Source organism: Camelina sativa, chromosome 6 (genome assembly GCF_000633955.1).
Source record: "Camelina sativa cultivar DH55 chromosome 6, Cs, whole genome shotgun sequence".
Lineage (NCBI taxonomy): Eukaryota > Viridiplantae > Streptophyta > Magnoliopsida > Brassicales > Brassicaceae > Camelina > Camelina sativa.
In genome coordinates, this window is record NC_025690.1 from 19,784,490 (window position 1) to 19,798,096 (window position 13,607).

At 36.5% G+C, this 13,607-nt stretch overlaps 2 protein-coding genes and 3 non-coding genes across 6 annotated transcripts; 3 read left to right on the top strand and 2 right to left on the bottom strand.

Moving 5' to 3' along the window:
* Positions 53–6,769, bottom strand: LOC104792427 (protein ROS1-like). The gene is made up of 21 exons (XM_010518569.2): positions 6,613–6,769; positions 6,133–6,292; positions 5,932–6,050; positions 4,780–5,829; positions 4,306–4,686; positions 4,112–4,202; positions 3,080–4,013; positions 2,916–2,995; positions 2,707–2,791; positions 2,539–2,630; positions 2,395–2,463; positions 2,264–2,300; positions 2,097–2,179; positions 1,524–1,949; positions 1,294–1,330; positions 1,144–1,201; positions 926–1,065; positions 780–845; positions 585–699; positions 460–498; positions 53–380 (listed from the first exon to the last, which is right to left on the bottom strand). Exons 2-21 carry the CDS (start codon positions 6,252–6,254, stop codon positions 268–270), a joined length of 4,137 nt encoding a protein of 1,378 aa, XP_010516871.1. The 5' UTR covers positions 6,255–6,292; positions 6,613–6,769; the 3' UTR covers positions 53–267.
* LOC104792430 (CBS domain-containing protein CBSCBSPB2-like) lies at positions 9,985–12,926 on the top strand. Of its 2 annotated transcripts, XM_010518574.2 has the most exons (3): positions 9,985–10,248; positions 10,521–11,922; positions 12,571–12,926. In XM_010518574.2, exons 2-3 carry the CDS (start codon positions 10,557–10,559, stop codon positions 12,816–12,818), a joined length of 1,614 nt encoding a protein of 537 aa, XP_010516876.1. In that variant the 5' UTR covers positions 9,985–10,248; positions 10,521–10,556; the 3' UTR covers positions 12,819–12,926. The 2 variants fall into 2 exon arrangements, with proteins under 2 accessions (XP_010516876.1, XP_010516875.1); XM_010518573.2 differs by lacking the exon at positions 12,571–12,926 and having other exon boundaries at positions 10,521–12,278.
* On the top strand, positions 12,359–12,440 carry TRNAL-UAA. Its single transcript has one exon. It is a non-coding gene; the product is annotated as a tRNA-Leu (tRNA).
* On the top strand, positions 13,007–13,088 carry TRNAL-UAA. The gene has a single exon. It is a non-coding gene; the product is annotated as a tRNA-Leu (tRNA).
* On the bottom strand, positions 13,338–13,420 carry TRNAL-UAA. The gene has a single exon. It is a non-coding gene; the product is annotated as a tRNA-Leu (tRNA).

Here is a 13,607-nt window from a genome sequence, read left to right on the forward strand (position 1 = left end):
TTGCAGCAAGAGACGTGCTTCAAAATCTACATTAGTTGGGAGAGAAGAGAACTAAAATAACGTAAACAGAATGATTCAGACTACGGGTCTGTTTCTTATGACTAAGTATTTGATACAAATTAAGACGAAACTCAACTAGAATTTAAAAACCTGTTACAACTCTAGGACTGTGAACTTTACGCTTCACTTTCTTACATTTACTAGACTGGACCAGAGTGCTCTCTCTCTAACCAAAAGCTGTATTTGTCTGTCTGATTGCCACTCGGATTAGGCGAGGTTAACTTGTTGCGCCTTCATTTTGCTCGCAGGGAAGTGCAATCTTGCAATCAAAGGCTTAGGTCCTCTAGTCTTTCGATCAAAACCACGCACACATACATACCCTACAGATTTTAATAGATAAGTTAATACATTTACGAAAAAAGAAAATATGAAATTGTTATAGCTTATAACAAGATATACCTTTCCAGAAACATTGTTGTATCTTATCCGTACGTAAGCCTGAAAGAAAAAAAGTATAGCTTTGGTTAGAACAACTTCCTTCTATCAACAATAGCATCACATTCCAATAACGAAAATCTTATTACCTTTGAATATCGTAGGTATAGAGGTTCCAAAGAAGACAGTTCTTCTAGGCAAGTCCCATAACCACTCTCTTGGAACATCGATTGGATTTAGGCTGGAAGCATGATCGGCGAAAACCTAAAATAATAGAATACATCAGAAGTTTCAATGAAAATAATTAAATGAACGAGTTAGATATATTGGAGTTCAAGTATCACCTCATTAACTTGAAAATAAGTCCCATTCAAAGGGAAACTACCTCTCATTGCGGTTCTACATGGAATCTGCAAGAATATACAGCATATTATATGTTGTAAAAACATAAGAGCAGTTAGTAGCAAAGGAGTTTGATGCAATTACTTACCAAGATTGTCCCTCTCACAGTCTGAGATCTTGCCTCCTTGATGCTGTTGCAGGAGAAACAAGTCTCCTCATGACAAAGCTTACCATTTGTTTGGAATATACACTTACTTACAGCCGGTTGAATAGAATCAGCTGTCTCACCTGTTGAAGAACATAGCAATCAAAGAAACTTTATCTATGTCATCTCATGATTAAAAGTTCTGCACATCATTAAATTACCTGGCGTCCAAATAGCAAGCAAGTAAGAGCACGGATCATCAGGTTCTCTCTTCTCCAACTGTCACAAAAAAAACACAAACAACTAATCAGATTTTACAATATTGACAGCACCAAACTGCATGTGACCTTATCCAGTTACTCTTCACATACCTGAACTAGAAGAGGATGCCCATCTGGAAGTTCATAACTGCAGGATACAGGAAAATAAAACAGAACCAAGTTATAAATAAGTCAAGCTGAACAAAACTGTTGATATCTTAGCATTGCAATTCTTATCACTTGATGATTCTATTCTATTCAAGTTGTAACAATTTGAAAAGTGTGTTTGTTTTTCATATATACCTAAGAACGAAGATAATCAGAGAAAAAGAAATACGTACACTTGGTGTTCTGTCCTCAATTGGCTGATATTCTTGAGCTTAGGCATTGGAAGAGAAGCCGTTTCAGCTGTAAGTGCAACTAAAGCGCTGGACATGTTTCCGTCTTGAAGTTCCTTGCTGTGTTCCATAATTTTCTTCAAATTACTGGTAAAAGCATCCAAGTTTAGCCTTATTGTAGGAATTTCTTCCGGATCCTCAAAAAATGCATCCTCTATGTCAGCTATTGATACTTGCGCGCTTTCTGGCTCCGGTGATGCTGGCTCTTCGATAATTGGTTCACAACATGTGAACTGTTTTGCTGGTTCTGCGTGCTTTACTACTTCTGACCCTTGATCTCTCAGTAATGGCTTTGGCAGGTGCAGAGGCAAAGGATTTTTATCAGGCGTCCCCATGCCTTTCTCTGTACCGGGTAAAGCAAGCCTTGCACTGAAAACCAAATGAAGGTTTACTCAATTTCTGTACCAATTCAGAGTTACTTTAGATATGAACCATTTCTCATTTAAAGGGTTATATTTGACTAAGGGATTTCTTCATAATAATACTAAAGGTTGAAAAAAGAATATGTTGTAGTACCTTGCAAACGCACTCGCAAAATGTCTGCATTCTCCTCTCATCGGACATGCATTGCAATTAGGTTTGCTCTTTGTGCAAAAGACCTGAAACAATAAAAATGTAGATTACAAACTTAATCATGTGAGCTGATTATTTCATGTGTATATGTGTATTTCTTTAATGCATACCTTTCCAAAAGTAATCATCTGGTAATGCAACTCATACCTGTGAGAATATACGAGATTAAACTAATGAACGAGTGTATTAAAATGACGCATGCAAAAAATAAGTTAGTGATAAACATGATCAGAGTTCTTACAATGTTTTTTGATCGAGTTTGCACAGACGAGGCCAAAGATACTTTTGGATAGATTCAAGAACAGGATACCTGGATAAACCAAACCCCATCTGTGTAAGTAACAAACTTAAATTTCCAAGTAGGAACCTTTTGTAGAGTGCTTACATTTCTAGAAGATGCAACTGCAGTGACTCTGGGAGCGGTTGAAGGGGCACCCATCCAAGTCTAACGGCTATGCGCCCAACATTTGTATCAACCTGTCAGTAGATTAAGTTCATGAATCATATAGTTCACTATTTATAGGGCAACAACGAAAAATTAATCCTGGCTTACCGGAAATGCAAGATGGTGCAATGTTAGAAGGCGCACACATTCCACACTTTTTAGACCCAATCCATTAAAGCTCAGAAGATATTCTCTACACAGGTTGTATAATATGTGAGAATACACAATGCATTGAATTTCTAAAACTGCCTAATTAGTAGTCATTGTTCAGTATTGTGGATAAAGAAAAAATAGTATACTTCGTGTTTTAAACTCACTTTGCTTTATCAGGTGGAACATCTCTCAACCATTCAAGATCTATACTTCCATGGTCGTTGACTAGTCGATCAAGGAAGCCCTGCATTACTTTTCATGTTCAGACTCAAATATTTAAAATGAAGGCTATAAGAAATTTAACCACATATAAAGACGAAAGTTGCACCTGTATACGTTCCGCAAGTTTATGGTTCATGCCGCGACTCTTGATAGTTTCAGCAACTTCACTAACATGCGCAGCTCGTATTGCCTCCCAGTCCACAGTGTCCATTGTCCTTGTTGATTTTTCTCTTTTTCCTTCTCTAACTTGGGCTTCTCTTCTTAAACTATCCCAATCAAACGCCTCTTTTTTCTCCTTCAATTTCGTTTTTCCTTTTGCACAGCCTTCAGCCAGCTCAGATTTCTGACAACTCAAAACATCCCCATCAGAAGATTTTGTGGTCACTTTTAGTGATTGTAAATTCGTAACTTCTGAGCTACAATCACCGGGAGACATATTTGGTGATACTTGGAAGCTTCCATGATTGCTTGAGACCCCAACTTCTTGCCTTGAATTGTCACACTGACTCTTTTGATTGGACTCTTCTTGTGAGCCTTGTACGCCAAGTAGGAGCTTCAGATAGGAAGTACGATACTCTTCTTCTAAGTCGATCTCCGAGCTTGATCCTGGTCTCTCTTTATTTTGAGGAGCATCAGAAACCACTGACCGTTGGGATGTAAGTGCAGAATCTTCAGATGGAAACAGGTTTAAGATATGGCACTCCTGATCTGTCTTATCAACCTCTACACTTGAGCCTTTTCGATCTGATTCCACATACATCTTTGAATCCGTGGTTTTGCAAACTGATTCATGGGCTGAGCTGGCAATCTCACTACTGCTTCTGGAGTTTTCATTGCTATGTACGTAATCCTTCTCCTCATCAGCCTCTGTGTTTTTCAAGATAACAGAACTGTGATTCTGATCGGCTGGGCTTGACATCGACTCCTCTGAGTCCAAGTAAGTTATTTGAATAGAAGGCGTGGAGCTTGTTCCAACGTCAAAGTTACTGCTGGGTACTGAAGTCACAGGAAACTCTGAAGCAAGTGACATGAAAGCAGAGCTAGAAGGAAAATAAAAAAAATTAGATAAGCTAGTTTTGTGACTTGTAGCTGTCTTGGATTTAGTTTCAACATAGAATTATGTTAGAGCTTATTTTACCTTGAAAGATGGTCTGAAACGTTTTGCGTGAGAAATACTCCAACAACAGAATCAACAACGGATCCCTTCCAAGGTGTAAAACGGCGATCCCCTGTTAGAACCATAACAAGAAATTATCTCTGAGACATACTAATTCAAAGTTGAAACCACGTGGTTAAAACCAAAACTAGCATAAGGACAATTTGATGTATAACCTTGTACAAGATGCATCCGTGCTATAAACGAGTCAGCTCGTCCTCGAAACACATTACGTTCGTCCTCCCACCATTTCGCCTTCTTCTCATCTGATCCGTCAACACCCTCGCTATTAATATTTTCCAGTAGCAGTCTCCACACTTTTTCTGTCTCATCGTCTAGGTCAACCTTTGGCCGTGGGTGCCGTTTCTTAACAGGAGTTACAGGCACAAGTGCTCCAGCGCCACTGCCGAAGACTACAATTTGGTTTCCTTGAGTTTTCATTGAGTAAGGAATGAGAGCAGTTTCAGAAGTCTCCCTGTTGATGTCTAATAGACGCAATTGCTCACTGATTGCTTGAACCGAGTAACGTTGTTTCCAAAGTTCATCTGGAGAAAGACCTGCAGGAACCAAACATCATCATTATCTTTAAATAGTCTGCATTTAATAGATTCAAGAAAACAAATAGATGTAGCTATATATGTATTCGTTACCAGAAACTGAAACTGGAAACTGAAAAGGATTTAGAAGAAGAGTTTTCTGGTTGGTTTGTGATTTCACAGACTGAATGATTCGCTTATTATCCTTCTGCAGTGGTTTGCTATGATATCCTGAGGGTAACAGCTCAGAAACTTCATTCATGGAAGATAAATTCCGGAATCGAGCATGGCCTGTAGTTCTCTTCTTTATTGGTGTATCTATCTTATCCGAGAGAACATTGAATTCAGACTGTTGCCTTCTTTGAAAGGTACCTTCACGTTTTTCTTCATTGGTTAGGACTCTATTACCACTGGGTTGAGTTGTGAAACTGTAGTACTTGGAGTCAAAGGCAGAAACATCCTTGTGTTGTTGTCCAGCGAATGATTTGCTGCAAATGGCATCAGATCTCCACCCTTCCTGTTGTAACATTGGGAAATACAACCAATGTGTTTTCTGGTAGTCACATAGCTCATGGTACTGAATCTCTGATAGATTCATGTCACAGCCAGTTGTTGGTTCTTTTCTTTGTCTTCTCTTTGCAGCTTGTGCCATTGAAATATCAGCTTCTTCTAGGTAACTACCATTGTTCTCAGGTTCCTTCCCCTTGCTTTTACCTTGACTGCGCTTTCTCTTGGGCGTGGTAGGCACCGAAAGAAGGCAACCGTTGGATCCTTGATTCCCAGAATCTAAAACAGCTGATTCCATCTCATCTCCCTTTCCGGGTTCAAAATCCAAAGCTCGTCTACAAAGCTTCTTGGCACGAGTTGAAGTTTTTACAGCTGCTGATGATTCAGCAGGAGTTGACTCTTGATCCTTACTGACCACCTTCTTCCGCACATATTTCCTCCTTGGTGTTTTGGTCTCTTGACCATCAGCAACAACAGATTTCCTTGGAGCTGGCGGTTTAGGTGCCTTCTTGGGTTTAGCTTCTTTAAGAACCTTTGGCCGATGCTTCTTCCTCTTTGGTTTTTCAGGAGTCTTGATGATATGTTCAGCAACATTGTTACTCACTGAGATCACACTCTCCACGGCTTCATTACCTTTGTCCATCACTTCTGTGTCTCCTACATTGACAATTAGCTATCTCTCTCAGTCCCAGTCCATCTTTATAATTTGACAAAGCAATTTCATTACTAATCAAACCAGAATCAAAAGCCCTTTCTTACTTGTAGTAGGTTTTGGGATTTGACCAGAGAAACAGAGTGATGCAGAGTTGGCTAGAGCCAGCAAATCCCCAAAAGACAAGTGATCAAGACCATTCGTGTCCTTGTTCCCAACAAATATCCTGCATGCATCACATCCATAAGCAAGTACCCAATACGATTCTCTAAAATTTCAACAACTTAAGGACCAAAAAAGTATCTTACCTTTCTTCAACCTGGTTCCGATGAACTGGCTCCTCCACCGTATTTGAGCAGAGCGGAGAAATCGGCTTCATGGGTGTCTGAGGAATCCATGGAGGCTGTTGAACGCTGCTTTGTTTCTCCATTTCTTACTCTTCTTCTCTTGATTCTTTGTTCACTCTTCCTTCATTTGAGAAAAAAAAAAAAAAGAGCTTGAAACTTTCTATATTTTTCCACTGCAAAAATTTGAATAATTTCTCAATAAAAATATGAAGAGATCGATCACCAACCAATATTAGAAACTTCAAAGACTATAAAACGATTAGATCCACTTTTTTCTGAGAATTTTGAGAGAGAGAGAGATCTCCGGAGGTCATTGATTTTGAGCGAGTAACGATTTAGGTGGAAAGATGACATTTTTTGTTTTAGAATTGCAACAAAATTGTTAAAGAAAAAATAAAGTAAGAAACAAAAACCAAAATTCATAGTAAGAAAGTACTGTACCAGTAGAATCAATGGAGGAGATAAAAGAGAGAGTTTTTGTTTTGGTGGTAGCTGTGAGAGGATAAGATCACCGAACCGATCCTTCGTTCTTTCTCTTTGGAAACGATGAAGTATAAAGAGTTAGACAAAGCAAGTAAATAAGAAAAGGAGGAAAAGCTTTTTTTAGCGTATGTATATAACATGTGTTTGTTTGTTTGTTGTGTGAATTGTGATGACTTTCTAGCCGTAGCGCGAAAATTCGTTTGGTTGACGGGAAAAGTTTTAACGGTACTTTATTTAAAAATAATAATTCTTTTCTATGCGGTCTTCTGGACCCTGGGAAAGATGATGGTTCGAAAAGTTAATAATATTATTATTTTTGTTTTCTCTTTCATCTCTTCTTTTTTTTCTTTTTCTTCTTCTTCTGTTTTTGTTTTTGTCTAGTGATAAATTATTTTACGTTAAATATTATATACACTAACTAATTTTACGTTTTACAAGAATTAGACAGGTATATTTTAATTTTTTTAGGAAAATGATTTGAAATTTGGTTCTAAATTTATCATTGATTTTTAAAAAAAAAACACTTTGTTGTTATAAGATTGTATATTTGTAATGATGATCGAAAATAAGTCATTTAACCAAATTTTATGTTATTTTATATATTTATAAAGTTTCATTTGAGTTTACCAACATGTTATATGATTCGTTTTAGAATTATTGTTTTCCACTGATATGGGATTAGTTTGTAGGTGTAGGCACTTGGGTGCTCATTAGGCTACTTGTCCAATAATTCTTGTGCTCTTTTTTCTTCCTCTAAATCCCTCCAATGTATCCATAGTTGATTATTGTTTTGATAATATTTTATAATTGTTGTTAAATTTTGAATGATGATAACACTTTCACATCATCAAAAGGTTATAAACTGATATTCTTGGAAGAAAGGTTTGAGTCTTTGTCGAAGGTGAACAAAAACGATGTTTTAAACTAATTCTGTCAAGGTTGAATGAAGAAAATTATAAACAATGGTTTAGTCTAGTCGATGTGAGTAACCAAAAATAATGCATCATACGAATATATTTGTGAATATGTGTGGGGAAATAATTAGTATGCTAAACTTTGAATTTCTACCATGCAATAAACCTTCAAAGAGACGTGCAGTGCATGAGAAATAATTATCGTAAATCTTTTAGTTTATGAATTTGTTGAAAGTTTTTTTTATAAGAATGTAATTTTTTTGGAAACTTATCGAATTTTTGATAAATCTAAAAAAAATATCCGAAATTCATCGTTGTTGGATTGGTTAAACTTATTAGGTGAAAGAGATGAACGTAATGATTGGGTAATACTATAGGGACGGTATAAGATTAGTAGTGGGTTCTGAACAAACAAATTTTAGAATATTTCACATGTAAAGAATTATTGCTAAAAATAAAATCAAATGTGTTTCTTTTCGGATATATTATAGAGATCGGGACGAATATGTATAAAATTTGAAAAACATATCAGTTCAAATTTTAAAATTAATATTGGGACAGAAGAATTCGAATTCATACAACTATATAAACGAAGATTGAAATTAGAAAGCTAATTCGCACTTGGATCCTAATAAACGCTTAACATAACAAAGATCTAATGCTTGGTCTAAGAAGATGTCATGCTTGTTAACAATATTATTCCTTCTTCCTAAGCTCACTCAAACGACATGTTAAATAACATTGTATCATTATTATTATATGGTACGTATACGGTATATCAATCACGTAGGTTTTAATTATACTTTCATTATTCTTTGTTTTTTACTCTTTATTTTCTGATTTAAAACGTTGAAACATTTTAAAACAAGAATTTTTTCATCTATCGCCATGATCCACTCTTTGAAATAACATTTGAAAATTAAGAAAATTAAAATTTTGCTACTACTAAGCTTTCGTAACAATCTGTCATCATGCTTACCTCGAAACGTACAACAACCTTCAAAAAAGATGAAGTTTGTTTGTTTTCCAAAGATCAAACTATTCATTCAAAAACTTAGAACTTAATTCTAACTCTTTGAAATGACATATTTGAAAATTAAGAAAATTAAAATTTTGCTACTACTATACTTTCGCAACGATCTGTCATCATGCTTACCTCGAAACGTACAACAACCTTCGAATGATGAAGTTTGTTTGTCTTCCACGGATCAAACTATTCATTTAAAAATTTAATTTTGAATGAACATTTCCACTTCTAGTAATCTGTCCAATATTTTTAAAAAGTTTATATCAAACAATATAATGAAGATGTTGATTGATTTTCTCGCTATCATTTGCAAACACTGCGTTTGAACCAGTCATGTCCTAAATAAGACGGATTTCCGACGGTTTTGCTCATCATCTCAGTGATCCCCATAGAGTCCTTCATCCTATTCAACTGTCGGTGGTAAGAGAATCCCGTCCCGTTTTACGCACTGTGTGAGACGTGTCATTAGCTCTCTCTATCTCACCACCAACGTCATGCTCTTCTTGCTACGTTTACGTTTTTTTGTATCAGATTCATTTAATTCTCTCTTATTCAATTCACCAGGCAAATTGTTTACATTAAAGTTTTGAGGATTCAGCAACGCACTTTTATTCTTATCATAGTTATGATATTATCAATACTTTTTGTATCAACATGCCTATATATTCTCAAATCAAGGAGACAAAAAAGACCATATAGTGATTTTCATGCAAATTGAGATAGTGCCAAGTGGAAGCCAAATGCCAATCTTTCGCATCTTACTTTGCTTAAAATCCTCATAGTCAATCACATAGAACAAGACTACAATAACTAATTAAACTATACACACTTATATACTAATTAACATAGAAATGCCATCTTTCGGATCTTCCTTTGCTTAAAATCCACCGATCGACTAATCGAGTCACATATAACAAGACTACACTAACTAATCAAGTATATATACTTATTAATTAACGTAAACCCCGTGTCAATTTTTCTCTATCTTTTGGGATCATTGCTTATAAGTAGTTTTCACTTTCATTCATTCTAGAATGTAGTAGACTAACTCCAACGAGAAAGGTCTCTATCTCTACAGCTAAAGATTTTGCTTATGACGTACACAATATTCACTCTCATTAACTGATAAAACTTTACATGTATGTGATAAATAAAATTTAACCAAAATTAATTGTCTATTAATTATTGTATTATCTACTTTTTTTCCTTTGTTATCTACTATTTAACAATAATTTTTTTTGAATAATTTTCTTTTTCAAAAAAATTATTGTATTATTCATCTTTTTGTTTTGTTTAATTTCGGTGTGAGTGGTAGAAAACGACCAGACACGTTGTTATAGGGATGATGAGATAACGAACCAAAAGAAAATAGAAAAAATAGAAAAAACAGATAACAAAGGAAAAAAGAAAAAAAAATAGTCTTATTTCTGGAATCAAACCTTTTTGAGCTTTTTTCTTAAAGATCAAACATATAAATTTGTGATTTTGATGATTGGGTTTTGCTCATTGAAGACAGAAACATAATAACAAAGATCAAAATTTCGAAACTAATTCCCAATTTGATTTGGAAAGAACACCAAACCTTTGGCTTTTACATTAAACACCCAACATAAAGATTCAAACTTTTCAACTCTTCCTACGCCATTTCCCCTGGTTAGTATCTTCTTTCTTTTAGCTTTCATCTCGATTTTGTATTTCACAGGTTAGAGATTAATGTTTGATCTGTTTCAATTTGTCTTGGATGTCCTAAATCTGGAATTTGGATTTGTTTAATCTGCTTCATTGTTTGTCGTAATGTATCTCCTTTTGCTCTTCCAAATTGTTAAAATGGTTTTGATTATCCAAAAGAAGAATGTAACAAAGAGATTATGAATCACATTATTGTTAAGTATTTGTAAATTTTTGATTTTTGTCTGGTTTTGTAGGTTGATGGGTATAAATTAAAAGGCTTTTTGTAAAATATGACGACTACTCCAACTTCATCTAGGAGGAGAAGCATTTCAAGTATAAGGAGAACATCATCAGCTTCTAAGAAACCTGTTCTTCAATCAGAGGAGAGTGAAAGCGCAAGCGGAAGCCTTACTGAGAATACCTCCAAACCCGATTCACCTCTTGCTCAACCTGTTTCTGATGGCGAGAGAACTGTCAAGAAGCTAAGGTTATCCAAAGCTCTCACTATTAATGAAGGAACAACTGTCTTTGATGCTTGTAGAAGGATGGCTGCTCGACGTGTTGATGCCGTTTTGTTAACTGACTCAAGTGCTCTTCTTTCTGGTATTGTTACCGACAAGGATATAGCTACAAGGGTGATTGCAGAAGGGTTGAGACCAGAGCACACTCTGGTCTCTAAAGTCATGACTAGGAACCCCATTTTTGTCACGTCTGATTCACTAGCCATCGAGGCTCTTCAGAAGATGGTTCAAGGGAAGTTCAGGCATTTGCCTGTTGTAGAGAATGGTGAAGTCATTGCTCTGTTGGATATCACAAAGTGTCTCTATGATGCTATCTCTCGGATGGAGAAAGCTGCAGAGCAAGGAAGTGCTTTAGCTACTGCAGTGGAAGAACGGCATTGGGGAAGTGGGAACTTCGCTTTCATCGACACGTTGAGGGAGCGGATGTTCAAGCCTGCATTGTCAACAATCATTACTGAGAATTCAAAAGTTGCACTTGTGTCTGCATCAGATCCTGTGTTTGTAGCTTCCAAAAGGATGCGTGATTTGCGGGTTAACTCTGTGATCATCGCTGTAGGGAACAAGATTCAGGGGATTCTAACTTCAAAGGACATTCTAATGAGAGTTGTGGCGCAGAATCTGTCTCCTGAGCTTACTCTTGTTGAAAAGGTAATGACACCAAATCCTGAATGTGCATCAGTAGAGACAACAATACTAGACGCTTTGCATATAATGCACGACGGGAAGTTTTTGCATCTTCCGGTTGTAGATAAAGATGGATTCCCTGTAGCTTGTTTAGACGTGCTGCAGATATCACACGCAGCTATTTCAACAGTTGAGAACAACAGCTCAGGAGCTGTGAATGATATGACGAATACGATGATGCAAAAGTTTTGGGACTCAGCTCTCGCGTTAGATCCACCTGAGGACTACGAAACACACAGCGATATGTCAGCAATGCTGATAAATTCAGAGGGGAAGCAGTCTTGTCCATCACAGGGACTTGTGAGCTCGTTTGCTTTCAAATTCGAAGATCGTAAAGGGAGAGTACATCGGTTTAACTCTGCCGGTGAGAGTTTTGAAGAAGTGATGGGTCTTGTGATGCAAAGATGTGATGCGGATACAGGCCTTCAGATTATGTACCAAGATGATGAAGGTGATAAAGTTTTGATTAGTAGGGACAGTGATCTTGTTGCTGCTGTGGCTTTTGCTAGGTCTTTGGGACAAAAGGTTTTGCGACTGCATCTCGATTTTACTGAGACAACGGCTCTTGAGACGATTACTGATTTGTCCGAGGGAAATGGCGGTTGTGTTTGGTGGCAGTGGCAGACTGGCGTCATGGCTGGGGCTATTGTCCTAACGAGCATAGGTTTACTTGTTTACTTGAAACGTTCCAAGAAATGATATGTTTTGAATCGAATAATTTAATTTGTGTTACACTTTTACTTTGTCTTCTTTTTTTGTTCGATTCACACACATTGCAAAGCAATAATAAAACTTGTTAATTACTTACGAACCAAAGAAATATACTATTTGTTCCTTTATGGTCTGATAATTGTGATTGGTTCTTACAGAAGTCATAAGACAAGAAAGCAGGTTTGCCCGAGTGGTTAAGGGGGAAGACTTAAGTTCTTCTGCACATAAGTGCGCGTGGGTTCGAACCCACAGCCTGCATTTGTGTTTCCTTAATTTTTTCTAAAGCTTCATGAAACCATGAAACAGTTTCTTTGGTTTTTACATCATTGAAACTGTTAACCAACAAAAATCGTACTTAACTCATTTGTTCANNNCCAAGATGATGAAGGTGATAAAGTTTTGATTAGTAGGGACAGTGATCTTGTTGCTGCTGTGGCTTTTGCTAGGTCTTTGGGACAAAAGGTTTTGCGACTGCATCTCGATTTTACTGAGACAACGGCTCTTGAGACGATTACTGATTTGTCCGAGGGAAATGGCGGTTGTGTTTGGTGGCAGTGGCAGACTGGCGTCATGGCTGGGGCTATTGTCCTAACGAGCATAGGTTTACTTGTTTACTTGAAACGTTCCAAGAAATGATATGTTTTGAATCGAATAATTTAATTTGTGTTACACTTTTACTTTGTCTTCTTTTTTTGTTCGATTCACACACATTGCAAAGCAATAATAAAACTTGTTAATTACTTACGAACCAAAGAAATATACTATTTGTTCCTTTATGGTCTGATAATTGTGATTGGTTCTTACAGAAGTCATAAGACAAGAAAGCAGGTTTGCCCGAGTGGTTAAGGGGGAAGACTTAAGTTCTTCTGCACATAAGTGCGCGTGGGTTCGAACCCACAGCCTGCATTTGTGTTTCCTTAATTTTTTCTAAAGCTTCATGAAACCATGAAACAGTTTCTTTGGTTTTTACATCATTGAAACTGTTAACCAACAAAAATCGTACTTAACTCATTTGTTCAGAAGACATTCAAATTTTGAAAATTTATCATTAATAACATCTCAAACCACACTGCTTGTTCATCTATGACATATTGCAGGCTTCTTCCATATAGCCTCTAAAACATGGTAAATTTTCAAAAATTAAAAGCAAACAGATGCAGGCTGTGGGGTTCGAACCCACGCGCACTTATGTGCAGAAGAACTTAAGTCTTCCCCCTTAACCACTCGGGCAAACCTGCTTCTTGTATATAATTAGTAATATACCTATTTGACGATATCCCTATCCCCAAATTCAGGAAATTAGTTAGTTATATCTATCTTCAGTTGCTTAGATTATACATATCAACGTTTGAGTGAACGATTTAAGTCATCCGAGAAGGAACGTCATGGAGATACGATCTTGTATGAATGATTCTAGAGATCAAT